Source organism: Cnephaeus nilssonii (genome assembly GCF_951640355.1).
Source record: "Cnephaeus nilssonii genome assembly, chromosome: 15".
Classification (NCBI taxonomy): Eukaryota; Metazoa; Chordata; class Mammalia; order Chiroptera; family Vespertilionidae; genus Cnephaeus; species Cnephaeus nilssonii.
Window position 1 is genome coordinate 22,778,668 of NC_137086.1, and position 13,399 is coordinate 22,792,066.

Genomic DNA, 13,399 nt, shown 5'->3' on the forward strand with positions numbered 1-13,399 from the left:
TAAAGGGTACTTAATCATCATTACAAGAGAGTAGGTTGATTTCATGATTTGCATTGCAAATAATACTTTAAATTGGACACTAACATGAGCATTTCAAAAAAATTCATCTCACAAAGCAGAGACAACTTCTACAACAGAAAAACTATATTGGTACAGCAATTAAAATACCATTTATAGAAAAGGAACACTGAAGAAATGCTGCCACACTGTTACTGATTAACAGTCATGATGCATAATCAAAAGCCCTAGGGAATCCTTCTTTCTTACACTTATTATTAATTAACACTTATAAGGCTCAAAACTGGAAAAAATTCGATTAGATTTCATGCAATATTATCATGTGCCCTACAAAAATTCACCATAGACCATCCATCAGAAGTCATCCACAGGACCATAGAGCTGCTGGTGAGTTTAAAGGTCACCTAGTCCATGTGTCCTCTTATTCTTGGCAAACAACCTTCAAGGCTTCCACAGCACCACAGAGTAGTGACAAAGCATAATCCCCAAATGATTAGACTCCTTCTTTTAATGCCAACATATAAAATTCAAAATTCAATTAACTTACTTTTCCAGATATAGAGTGACCAATGGGGAACATATGTTGATGGTTGGTTTAATTAACCCTAGAGTGATGATGGCTTCATGTAACTGTTTTACTGTTTCAGTTTCACCTCTTAAAGCTGCGCCATTTAGGATGTGAAAAAAGGACAAAACTGTTGTATCTTTGATAAGAACATCCTTCTCTTTCATTTCCTTTAGAATGTTAATAGCATCTACAACGAAGGAACACAAAAGACCCTTAGGTAATTTCATGTAGGGAAAACAAACTGCTATTAAAACAGCATTTCAAGCCCAGCAGGAATGTAAATTCTAGTGTATAATGCCGATTTCAAGTTAATTACTACTTGCATTTCTAAACGAGACTACAATTATAAATCCACAATAGCATGGTTTTATCATTTCTCTGCAACTTTGACTACAAATTATAGATAGGGACTGTGTGCCCACTTTGCACCACATAACCCTGTACAGTCTGCCCTATAGCTGTTAAGATCCTCCTAAATGGATGCTTTTATCGTTCAGAGCTAACATCTGCTAAATCACACCATTGTTTCTTCAGCAGATGGCTTGTCAGGAAGCCAGATAATAAAGATGTGTTTACACTGTATATACAGGCAGACTAATGGTCTGATACCGATAGGGCCTGTTTGCTATGTCGATACTAATTAGCCAAGCAGAGCCAATGAAAGCTTTCCAAAAGACTGCATGTTAATACATTAGATTCATTAAGCTTCATTAGGAAGGCAGAAACAAACATTTTAGGATATGGAATAAGTGCATTTTTATAATGTTGCTCTTAATTATTGCACAGGCAAAATGTTTTGACCGCTTTACAAAAAGTGATTTTTAAAAGCAGCTAATCATTATAAAGAATTTTCTGTGTTAGAAAGGCTTCCTAGGAAAAAAAATTCAATTTTTATATCAAATAGTCTCTCCATACATTTTTCATTATAAAATAAGTTTTTAAATCTCTAGAAATAAAAGGAAGAGAGGAAGGCTGAAAAAGAAGTTTCAAAATAAAACCCAATGAGAAAGTTAAGAAACAAGCAAATAGTAAGAATATATCAAGTGTAATTAATTATATTAGGCTTAGCATTAGCATTATCTCAACAATGAGAACATTAGAGTATGCACATCAGCTATATATCATCTAGGCTTTCTCTTAAAAACTTCTAAATAAAAACTTGTTAAAGTGCACATTTGGTTAATGTTATCAAAAGGTAAGACAAAGATTGCTGCAAAATTCATATTCTAAAATAAAGGTTATGTTTATAAGTTTTATGTTCAGCCTTCAGACATTTTAAAGCAAAAACAAAGCCATTAGTGCAGGCATATAAGCAAATTGTTCCATAAGCCAAGATCTTCAAACTCAATCCAAACAGCAATGCTAATAAAAACTAGCTGCAGAAATGCAAAAAGCACTGAGCTGTGCAAATGTAAATGACAAGCTTGCCAATCCATTAAAACTAATGGCCTACACTGTCCATGCTGCTCTGGTTAGATTCACATGCAAATTTGTATGCAAAGTGTTCAAGCACTTTGCAGGACATGATATACCATTAATATCAATTCACATGTTATTCCAGTGGCAAGAGACTTGCATCACATATTTCCTTTATATGCCCAGGCTTACCTTGGAGTTTGCCATGTTTTCCCAATACTTTTACAAGGCCTAGATACTTGCCGGTGTCAAGGACAGCAGATGAATCTAAACGGTCACTAAAAGTTAAAAGCCAAATTTATATTATGTTAAAAGTCAATTAACTACACAAAGAACAGCAATATCCATTTTTATCACTTATCAGATAATCTGAATTGTTACTAATATTGGCCTCTACATTTCAGTTAAGGTTTATTTTTGAAGCCATATTCACATTCACTTCTTATATTCAAAATGACAAAAGAAATAAAACTCTAGCACTACATATAAATTACATCACTCTATCTGCAAATGATAGGAACTGAAGGAACTCTTGCTTCGTAGCACTCTAGGTGATCCCAACTTTGTAATGAACATTGAAATACTCAAAGAGACATACTTTTATTTGATAAATCTATCAAAATGAGACACCTAAAGATACCTGAAAAATGGACAGAATTTTGTTTACACTACAGTATAAAAAGGAGACTGTTTAACAAGCCTTATAAAATAGTTACCATCACCACTGTTGTGATATGCAGTTGTATAAATTGGGGGAGAGGGGGTCTTGGCTTTAAAGGAATAGAATGTCTTGTACTTAGACAAAGACTCTTTGCTGAAAACAAGCCATAATTAATCAATGAGTTTTATATTATGCAAAAACACTGCCAAAAGAGAATTTTTAAAAATTATATTACATAAGAGAGTAATGTTCAAACTTCATGATCCATCAAGGATAGTATCAGCGTTAACGCTGATTTGTTTCAGTGCCAGCATACTCACAATTCTTGTTTCAGGTTCAGTGCATCTTCTGCATTATCATGTCGACAGCACAAATTTATTAAAGCTGCATAGCCACCAATAACCATGTCTGATTCATATTTTGCTTTCAATTCAAGAGCTTTTTGCATGTTCTAAAATAAAGGATAGACATGAAAAAGAATAAATATAAAAGAAAATACAAAATTTCTTGTTTTAATGTTCAAAGTGTAGAAAAAGTTACTCGTGCTTTAAAAATAAATGGATTCATGTTATTTACTTCACCTTGTTCCTTAATATTTTCATTCACCTATTGAAAAACAGGTAAGACATATATGTAGGATTTAAAAGATGTTATCTGTAATGCAAAACAGACCACTATACCAAATTTGATGTTTTAGTACTGTATTATAAAAAGGACATCCCAGATTAAATATATACCAAGCCACCCCTTACTCACAGTCTAATTTCCATACACAGAAAATGTATCATTGCAAAGTTCCTCAGAGTCTAGTTTAATATCCAAGTAATGTGAAAAAATATTTTGGAATTTAACAGTACCATGTTACAATCTTAAAGCCCATTATATCTTTTCCCCAAAATCACAGGCATACAACCAAATCATATTGAACTAGAAACTGAAAAAATCTAGTGATATGCCACAAATCGCAGACACACACTAAAATAAACACAAAGTACAGCTGGACGCCTGCTGAAAAAAAGCAAGAGACCCTTTATCTCAGAAAGAGCTTTTTTTCCAGCAGGAAAATGGAATTTCAATCCCTGCATTAACAATCTGGTAATATTTGACTTGCAAATGACTACTGCATGTATCAGTTGCTTGACAATCTAGATATAAGAGACCGGAGCCATGGCTTGAAAGGACATTTGGCATGTATGATAAACCTATCATGGCTGTTACTATCATTCACTTTGCAGATTATTGTAAACAAACTACAGCAACCTGAAAACATGCCATTCAAGGTGTAGTGGAAATTAGTTAACCTTTCATTTAATTGCATTCTTCTCAGGCAAGATGTATAATAATCGTAAAAATCACAAATATTCTATTTGGCTTTGCTTATACTTTTATATATAAAGAATTTTTTACCTTAGTAGCATATTTTGAATATTTAAACAAATATTACCTCTTCTGAACAAAGCACTAATATGAGTTGCTTTAGGATATCTCCTACAGGTTGATTTTCAGCTTTTAGTTTTTCAAGTGTAGACTCCAACTCAGATGATGAAACCTTAATAGGCTACAGAAATGGAAAGAAAAAAGGAGAGAAATTTACCACAAAAAGGAAAAAAGGAAAGAAAATGTACCCCTCGCCACTCTTCCATTTATTTACTTACTTACTTATTTTTGCAACTCTTCCCTTTAAATTGACCTTTCCTAAATGTCATAAATGCTATCAAGAATATTAATCTGGGGATCTGTTAATGGATTCTAGGGGTTTATAAAGCTCCTGAGATTATATGCAAATTTCTTAGATGGGTTGATTTTTCTGAGTTGGGGAATAGCTTTTACCAACTTCTTTCTTAGAGTTATACTGACGGCAAAATGTTAGGAACCACTGATTTTATAAAAACAGTCTAGAATTTTCATTAAATTTTGTTTTTATAGTAGGTAGTATCTACTCAAAAAACCTACTTACTTTTTGAGAGTCTGTCTTCTCTCTTTCAACCAATATATGAACATCCTAAAATTGGGATTTAAATTAGAATTAGAAAACACATGGAAAAATATATTAGCAAATGTCAAAAGCAAATTTTGAAAGTTTCACATTTTACTGCTATTTTTCCATCTTTCCAAAAATTTCCATAAATTCTGTCATATTTTATTAACCATTATAATAAATGTTTTAAATGAATTCTTCAATATATAAACAGTATTTACCAACAATCAATGAAAAAGCCTTGTTTTAATTGTCATTTAAATAAATTTTCTTGTACTACACATCATATTTAAATAAAATTTTAATGTGATTTTATATATAAATTAAGCATTTTAAAAAGTTAATTATTAGTTCTCACACACCTTAATCAATTCAGGAACATGGTAGCTATCCAGTAGATTACGAATGCCTCTGTAGATATTTTCGGAAATTTTTACATTCTGTGCAAAAGGAGGAAAAAAAAAAAAACATTCAGTTTTAGACAAGCAAACTGAAATTGGTCTAACAGAAATTATCTCAGACATAATTTAAGTCTCCAACTCCTGTATGTCATTGAGAAGTGGTCTGGTTGTACTTAAAAGCAGCAATTTCAAATCTAATAGATACATGTCAGGCAGGACAGGCATTATATAGCAAAAAAATGAAATGGTACCATCTCCTTCAGCTGATGGAAGTATTGTCTCAAACGCTCCTCCTTGGCCTGTACCTCTAAGTCACTCATGCTGTCAATCAAGTTATAAAGAAAATAGCCAACAGCTTCTGTGGAAAAAAAACAAGAGAAAGCATTCCACTAAAATTACTGAGACTGTCATGTTATCAAGATTAATTTATAAGAAATCATTTTGGTGTGAGATGTCACCCTGATGAGAGGCTCTGAAATGGCAACAATGATCACTGAGGCATAGAGATTATGTGGTTTGGGAGCACATATCTAACTGGTGAGTGAAAGGAATATTAATTATTTTCAGACCGAGTGACAGCTTTTCAGTACTGAATCTTACTTCAATCTATTTTTTTCTACCACTCTATGACAGAAGTGGTCCTGCCCAAGGCCTTACTTCTTTCCTGTCCAAATCACAATAGTGAGAATAAATAAATGCCTTATACACATTTCTATACTAATTTTTTATGGGCAACATTTAGGGAAACATAAAATTTAAAAGGATTGTTAAATGTTGAGTATAGAAAGTTAAATAATTTTAATAAGCAGATACAGCAATCCTGTGGAGAGCTGCCTATTAGCCAATGAAAAACTAAGATTAGCAAAGATGTTTTATAACAACAGTAATTTTTCTATGCATTCAAGCATAAAATGTATAGGGCCATGTGTTAATACCTAGAAAATCCAAACTTTCAGGAAGGGTACCTTCTTAGAGAAAACCCTATATTCTAGGCCCCATTATATAAAAATAGTGAAATAATTAAATGTTAGATAATGTAATAAATTATACCTAAATGAAAAAAATCTATCAAGACCTCTTTACTACTTTATATGTTTAAAATTAACAGCTATAAGACATTAAAATCACATAAACACTAAGGATTACAAATTCGTAAGCCTACTTTCATCAGTGCTATAAGAAGCATTTCCTCAATTTCTAAAAAGAAAAGGCCTCCAAATCCTGTCTTTTAAGAAAATAATTATGACAAAACTAAACAACTCATAGATCTCAAAATGTTGTGGTTAGCAATATAAAGATAAACCAAATGTTTTCAAATTTCACTTTCAAAAAGAAAATGTTTATTGCTGTAATCTTTCTAGCCCATCAATACACAGAAGAATGAATTTGTGGATAAGTTACAATCATCGAAATTGAAACGCTACCCATTGGTCCTTGAGGCTCCTGGCAATAACGTTCATCCTTGTACAACAGTTCCGTTATCTGTTAAGAAAGAAAATTCGTGCATTGCAGCAAGAGAAGCAAACAAGAATAAATGCAATCTGAAATTGAATTCTTGAAATAATAAAGCTTTCCCCCAGTAAGATATCATTCTATATCACGGTAATTCAACACCACCCCCACCTGCCAAGGAGATTGTTTCGTTCTTAAATAATAGGTTTGTCTTTTAAAAACAAAACCAAAACAAACCCATGTTGAAGGAAAACTGCAATGTGTTTTATGAATGTCACTAAGAAAAACTCTAAACTGATTTGTTTATATATTATTTTAAATGAATTGCTATATATTTAGCATATAGGAAAGAGCATATAGGTATTATCAACCAATATTTTTTCTCATCATATTGTTTTGGGTCTTACTGAAATTGGACCAGTTGCCTCCTTTTAAGTGAAGTATTACAGAAATTATAAAGTAAAATATCCAGACCATTTATTGTATTTTAATTTTTAGTTTTTCAACAATCTTTTCCCAGGCATTTTAATGGCATTAAAACAAAAGGGGCCAGAAGTTCCAATATGTTTATTCTCATTGATTCTTATCAATTGAATACAAAAACACATACACAACACTTATTCGAAATTAATTCTGCTGGAAAATTTTTAATTAAAAAAAAACCACACCAAATATGTATTTTATGATGAAAATGATTACAAAATCTATAGCATGACTTGCAATTTTTGAACACAATATTTTCACTATATATCCTTGGGCGGAAGATAAGAACAAAAACATATAGTTGTTTTCCAAAGTGATATGAGGAATCATGAACTAAACTATGCTTTGTGTATTCTGAAACTAATTTTTTTTTTTTGCTCTTCAAATAGTACCTGGCATGTTATAAGTGTTAACAATTCAAACTGCAGTTAATTCTACTATTTATTTGCTAATATGGAAAATGAGATAAAATTAACCATATCCCACTTCACTCCACCATGAAAATCATGCTGTGGTTAATGGCAATTCAAAAGGTAGAAACTGTTTAAAAACAAAGTAAAACAATCGTCACCTACAAACTGTTTTCAACCAACACAGACATATAGAAGATAGACAATACATTCTATCAGAAGTTGTAGCCATACATTAAATAAGACAGCGACATTTAATACCAAATTTTGAACATAGACATACTGAATAATGAATAAACCAATAAAAAAACCTTTCTAGTGGAAAGATTCCTTACAAATGTAACTATCTCCACCATATATTATAACTGACTATACAGTTTGAATAGCAGCATAATACTAAAAACAAAACTGAGTAAAATTTAGATTTAAAAAAATATTTAAATTGAAAATCAAATTAACAATGCACATTCTGATTTTATTAAGATACAAATATTTCTTGCAATTCAACATAAGGATAATTGTACTTCCTGCATAAAAGCAGTTAACCTCTTAAAAAGACAAGTTTAAATTGGAAAGAAAAAAAAAGGAAAAAAAAAAAGAAAAAAAAAAGAGACAAGTTTAAAATTGGTCTTTATGTCATTCACACATATATACACACACAAATATATCTGAATGCATATTTTAAAATTAATTATTAAATCTGTATGGTCAAATATCAATGCAATAATGTTTATAGTTGTCCTTTGGAAAAATTAAAAACCTTATGAAGAATTTAGGACATGGATTGCTTCAATAATAAATTTCATGATCCAGGAAGGCAGTTTTAAAACTACTAAATTCAAGATTCTAAATTCACTAACTTATAATAATGTATCACAAATGTGTATAGCATAACTCTTGCTCTTAATAGCTTTTTATACATCACCTTAAGATTTGCTGTATTAGAAGTACTTACCTTGCTCCAAAGATTTATATTCATAGACCTGCAGAGGGCAGCAAAGGATTGAAAATAAACTCAGCGGTTTAAAAAACATTTTAAGTTAAAGCGAACTACCAGTTATTATATGTAATGCATACAAGATCAAAGGCTTAAAACAAATAGGTAAATAAATGTTTCCAAAACCAAGTTGAATTTTCAGGAGAAGGTAATTTAGAAAGGTTGACTCTCACTGACTTTGAACCCTCAAAATAAAAGTTAGTTTGGGTAAGAATCATTAAGTACCATCCCTAAATTTTAGGGAGTTGAATGGAGCAAAACATTTTCATGTTCTCTAAGTGTTTGCCCACAGACTGCTTATTACTTGTAATGGTAAAGATAGTAGCCATATAATGGAGAAATTGAACACCTTCACCTGGTGATAAAAATTAACATCACTAATGAGATGCTGATGGACAATGTGTGTTTTTAGATTTAATTCCCCAAGGAAACATCACTCCTGTGGCATTTCAGGCAGGATGTGTAACCTGAAGCTAATCATGGGGAACCATCAATGAGGAACATTCTATAAAATAACTGGCCTATATTCTCCAAAAATGTTAACGTCATAAAAGACAAAGGCTGAAGAACTGTTTCAGGTTAGAGAAAATTAAAAAGACAACATTCATCCCTGAACTGGATTCTGTAGAGTGGGGAGGTGGAGGGGGGGAAATACAAAAAAGAAAATAATTGATAAAACTGACACATAAACTATATTAGACAAAAATATTCAATCAATATTGTTTCCTGAATTTGCTAATTGTGCTGTAGTTGTATAACAGAATACCTTTTTCTGTGGAATTACATACTGACATATAAGGGTCATGATATATGTGTAACCTAAGCCCAAACAGTTCCGAAAAAATAAATTTTCTGTATCTATGTGTATACTAGTATGTGTATAAACAGACTGACAGACAGAGGGAATGAATAATGATAATGTGTCAAAATGTTAAAAGTTAATAAATGGAGTATGCAAGAGTTCACTATACTATTCTTGTAACTTTATGTAAATTTGAAATTATTTCAAAGAAAGCAAAAAGAACAGCTTATCCAAATTTTGCCTGTTTAAATAAAAATCCATTTTCAAAACAGGATAACCAATGAACACTGATCTTATACTACTTCTAAGTTTTGTAAACGTAGTTTGTAAGCTTTGCATATTTAATTCAAATATATAATCTACCTTAAGACTATGTGTTTTAATTGTAATTTTGCAATGTAAATATAATTTATATATCATAATTATATATATTTACAGTATAAAATGCCCACAAAATTTATAGGCCTTTTCAAACCTGAGGTTGGGCAGTTTTGGATGGAAGGAGTTTTGGTACAGTGAGTTAACAGGGCACTTACTTTTACTTTAAAAACATTCAGAATGAACTACTGATACAGTTGGATGGATTTCCAGGGCATTAATGTTGAGTGAAAAAAGCACAATCTTAAAACATACTTTACAAGACCACTGCAAAATAACAAAATTATAGAAATTGAGAACAAATTAATGGTTGCCATGGGGTGGCAGTGGGGGTGGGGAATGGGGGAGAGAGCAGTATGACATAGTGGGGTAGTGCCAAGGGGACATTTGTGGTGATGACATAGTTCTGTATCTTCATTGTATTAATGGTTACACAAATCTACAAGTGATAAAATGTGAGAACTATATACACACATTGTACCAATACAAAATTCCTGGTTTTGATAATGTATTATCCTATATAATAAAAGGCTAATATGGAAATAGACCGAATGGCAGAACAATTGAACAACCGGTAGCTATGACATGAGCTGACCACCAGGGGGCGCACACGAAACATGCCAAGCGTTGGCAGCAGAGGGATGGTGGAGCAGGTGAGCGGGGGTGCCAGACCAAGGCAGGGTGCTGTTGCTGTCATCGGGGCAAGCCTCTGGTGGTTACTGAAAATTCTTTGCTCTTGCACACCACGATCCAGCCCAGTGCTTGCACCTGCTGCTGGCGCCCGCCCCACTCACACCCGCTGCTGGCGCTGGAGCTGCCGCTCGCACGCACTGCTGGCGCCGGCCCTGCTCGCACCTGCAACGTGGAGCAGGGTGACCGGGGGCCGTGGCGGGAAGGGCCAGGTGGGGGCATGGAGGATGGGTCAGGACCCACCCCTGTGCCCACCGCAGCCTCACGGCCCACAATTCCTTTCAAAGTGCACAAATTCGTGCACTGGGCCCCTAGTAGTTACATAAGATGTAACCATTGGGGGGAAATGGGTGGGGAATACATAGGCTCTCTGTATTCTATCTTTGCAACTTCCTGTAATTCTTTGTTTCAAAATAAAAAACAAATACATGTTCCATTACCCTCTAGAACCCTCTTCCTTATGATGAAATCATCCCTCCACTAAAGCACATTAAGAAATGGTTTTGAAAAAAAAAGATGGAATGAGACATCAGTTAACAGAAGAAATGATAAACTGACCTAAATAAAAATCGTAACTCTAAGCTGTAGCAGGAAACAACCTCTCAAATATCACAAGAGTTTTCATCTCACCCACCCCTCCACTGTTACAGAGCAGCCTCCTCTGACTACCTGACATTTCCATATGCCAAAAAAGATCTTTTTTCCAAACAGTAAGTGAAAGAAGAGCGAGAAATCAAGATATGAAGATAAAATAAAAACCTATACTGATAAAAAATTAAGCATCTTTTTTTGGTTAGGTTAGGAACAGCTTTAATTCCAAGGAGTCTTAACCTGTAGAGGTCTATCACATTTAAGGGAATGGCTGGGAGAGAGTAGAAATATCAGAGTTTTTGAGGAGGCCAATGTCCACAAGTGTACAATATTAAGTGGCAAGACTTGCAGTTTGTCACCTTTACTGTATCATGTACCCCTTTGAGAATTCGATGAATTTTTTTCCTCAATTACTGTTAAGTTTGTCAGGTATGATAACATTACAGTGGTTATTTTTATTTAAAATAAATTCTGAGGCAGCTAGTTGATGTTTCTCTCTCATTGATGTTTCTAACTCTCCCTCTCCCTTCCTCTCTATAAAAAAAATCAATAAAATATAATAAAATAAAATAAAATAAATTCTGAAATGTAAAGTATTTATAGATAGACTAATAAGTATATAATTTAAACAGTCCAGAAAAAAAGGGAGTGCGGGGATGGAGGTGGGTTGAAAAAGGAATAGATGAAACAAGATTGCCAGAATCTTAACTGCTGAAGCTGGTTGATGGGGACTTGGGAGTTTGCCATTCGTGAATGTTTAAAAATTCTAGAAAAATAAAAAATAAACACATACCAACTTTTGTCTAAATTTTACATCTCTATTCTAACTCTCAACATCAATCAATAAGCTATTTTGCCCTGGCCAGTGTGGCTCAGTTGGTTGAGTCCGTGCACCATGAGGTGGCCAGTTCAATTCCCGGTCAGGACACATGTCTGGGTTGTGGGCTTGATCCCCAGTAGGGGGTGTGCAAAAGGTAGCAGACATAATCAATGTCATTACAATCCATTATCTTGGCATTAATGTAACCTTCTACTTCATTTGATGCTGAATCAAATATTAAAATCCCTTTGTCAATACATTCAGTACATCTATTTAATAGTCTCCTACTATAAGCTTCGCAGGGCTGTGAGTGGGTAGGAGAAAACTGAGGATTTAATGGCATTTAACTTGGTGACTTCAATAGGACTAGCAACAGAAACCTGATTTTTTTCCCCCAACATATTTTTGAAAAGCAGCCCCACTTCAACAGTAGACTCCCACCTGCCAGGTTCAGACTGTTGCCAATGGGTCAGAAATGCCTCCTTAGATCACAGAGCTCTTTCTTGTGGACTATGAAGACCTAAATGCCTCCAAGGAAATTCTGAAGCATTTCTCTTTTTGAAATGTAATACTCCCAGCTAAGTTGTGACCTAGCTTCAGTGACACATTGTCTCCTAGAAGTGATTCAATATTTCTAATGGTGGCTTTCAGTAATATTTATATATATAGTATACTGTCCTATTTCTCATTTGAACTTTGTTCAGCTAGCATTACTGTTGGGAGAAAAGAAAGTCTTATTCATACTAAACTTTTTCTTGCCCTTGATTTGACATAAGAATTTGCTAACTTTATCTGTTAGATCTAAATGCCCTTTAAAATATACTCTCAAAAATAGCCTTAAAAAAAAAGGTTAAAAGTAAAAATTCCCTAATAATCTTGAATAATCTCACCTTACCTAAGCAGTACTGAATTTAAATAGTTTTTACAGGTGTCTTTGCCTACAGAGGTTAGACAATTTAATCTATAAATTGGAAAATTTTAGGAAGGCATTGCACTTGATTGGTAATCAGTGACCATTTCTTGAGCATATCAACTTACAGAAATACTAACTTACCTCTTAAATACTACTTTCAAAAGATATGAAGAAAATATTGTTGGTTCTTCAAAATTATTGTTGGATAGTATAAAAAATTAATCTTGGCCAAAACAGGTTACAGAACACATGCTGGAACTATTGCCTCATAGACCCTGGACCTACCACCAGGAGGCAGATTATATTAAATGTAGCTAAGTATCCCCAAAATCGCATTCCAACACTGAAATGCATACTCAAGTTTCCCTTAGAATTAGCTCAAGTGACTACGATATCTCATTTAATGTTCTATAAATTCTAACATTTCTGACAATCAGGAATAATTATTTTTGATACAGAGTAACTAAGTCAATCTGTTATGTGCTAATACTCACAGGAGTTGTAGGTAGTTAATTTGGACTCTATTAGGAATGTCAAATACTCATCCTTTTGCAATCCCACTGTTAACAATTGATTCAACAAGGATTACCAATGGCTGCTAAAACCAGAGTGAAAGCTGCTAGGAAATAGGATAGACAAATTGTCTCAAAGTATTACCCCAGACTTCTTACCAATTACAAAGTGGGTAAGGTTCCTTTGCAGAGGAGACATATGGAAACCACCCCCATAACCAAGTGTTCAAACTTAGTTAATGGCACCATTATTTGACACCTGACATTATAACTCTTGAGACAATAAGAAATCCTTATCACCTACTAGAG

General features: G+C 33.4%; 1 protein-coding gene across 1 annotated transcript in view; it reads right to left on the reverse strand.

The window, feature by feature from the left end:
- The window catches only part of LRPPRC (leucine rich pentatricopeptide repeat containing), an 88,747-nt gene that overhangs the window by 43,548 nt on the left and 31,800 nt on the right, over positions 1–13,399 (reverse strand). The window contains exons 15-23 of the mRNA XM_079792519.1: positions 8,343–8,370; positions 6,467–6,524; positions 5,294–5,400; positions 5,004–5,081; positions 4,621–4,665; positions 4,108–4,221; positions 2,984–3,114; positions 2,195–2,280; positions 566–773 (exon numbers count right to left, since the gene is read on the reverse strand). Of these exons, the coding sequence (XP_079648645.1) occupies positions 566–773; positions 2,195–2,280; positions 2,984–3,114; positions 4,108–4,221; positions 4,621–4,665; positions 5,004–5,081; positions 5,294–5,400; positions 6,467–6,524; positions 8,343–8,370 (855 nt within the window). The remainder of the gene's footprint in view (positions 1–565; positions 774–2,194; positions 2,281–2,983; positions 3,115–4,107; positions 4,222–4,620; positions 4,666–5,003; positions 5,082–5,293; positions 5,401–6,466; positions 6,525–8,342; positions 8,371–13,399) is intronic.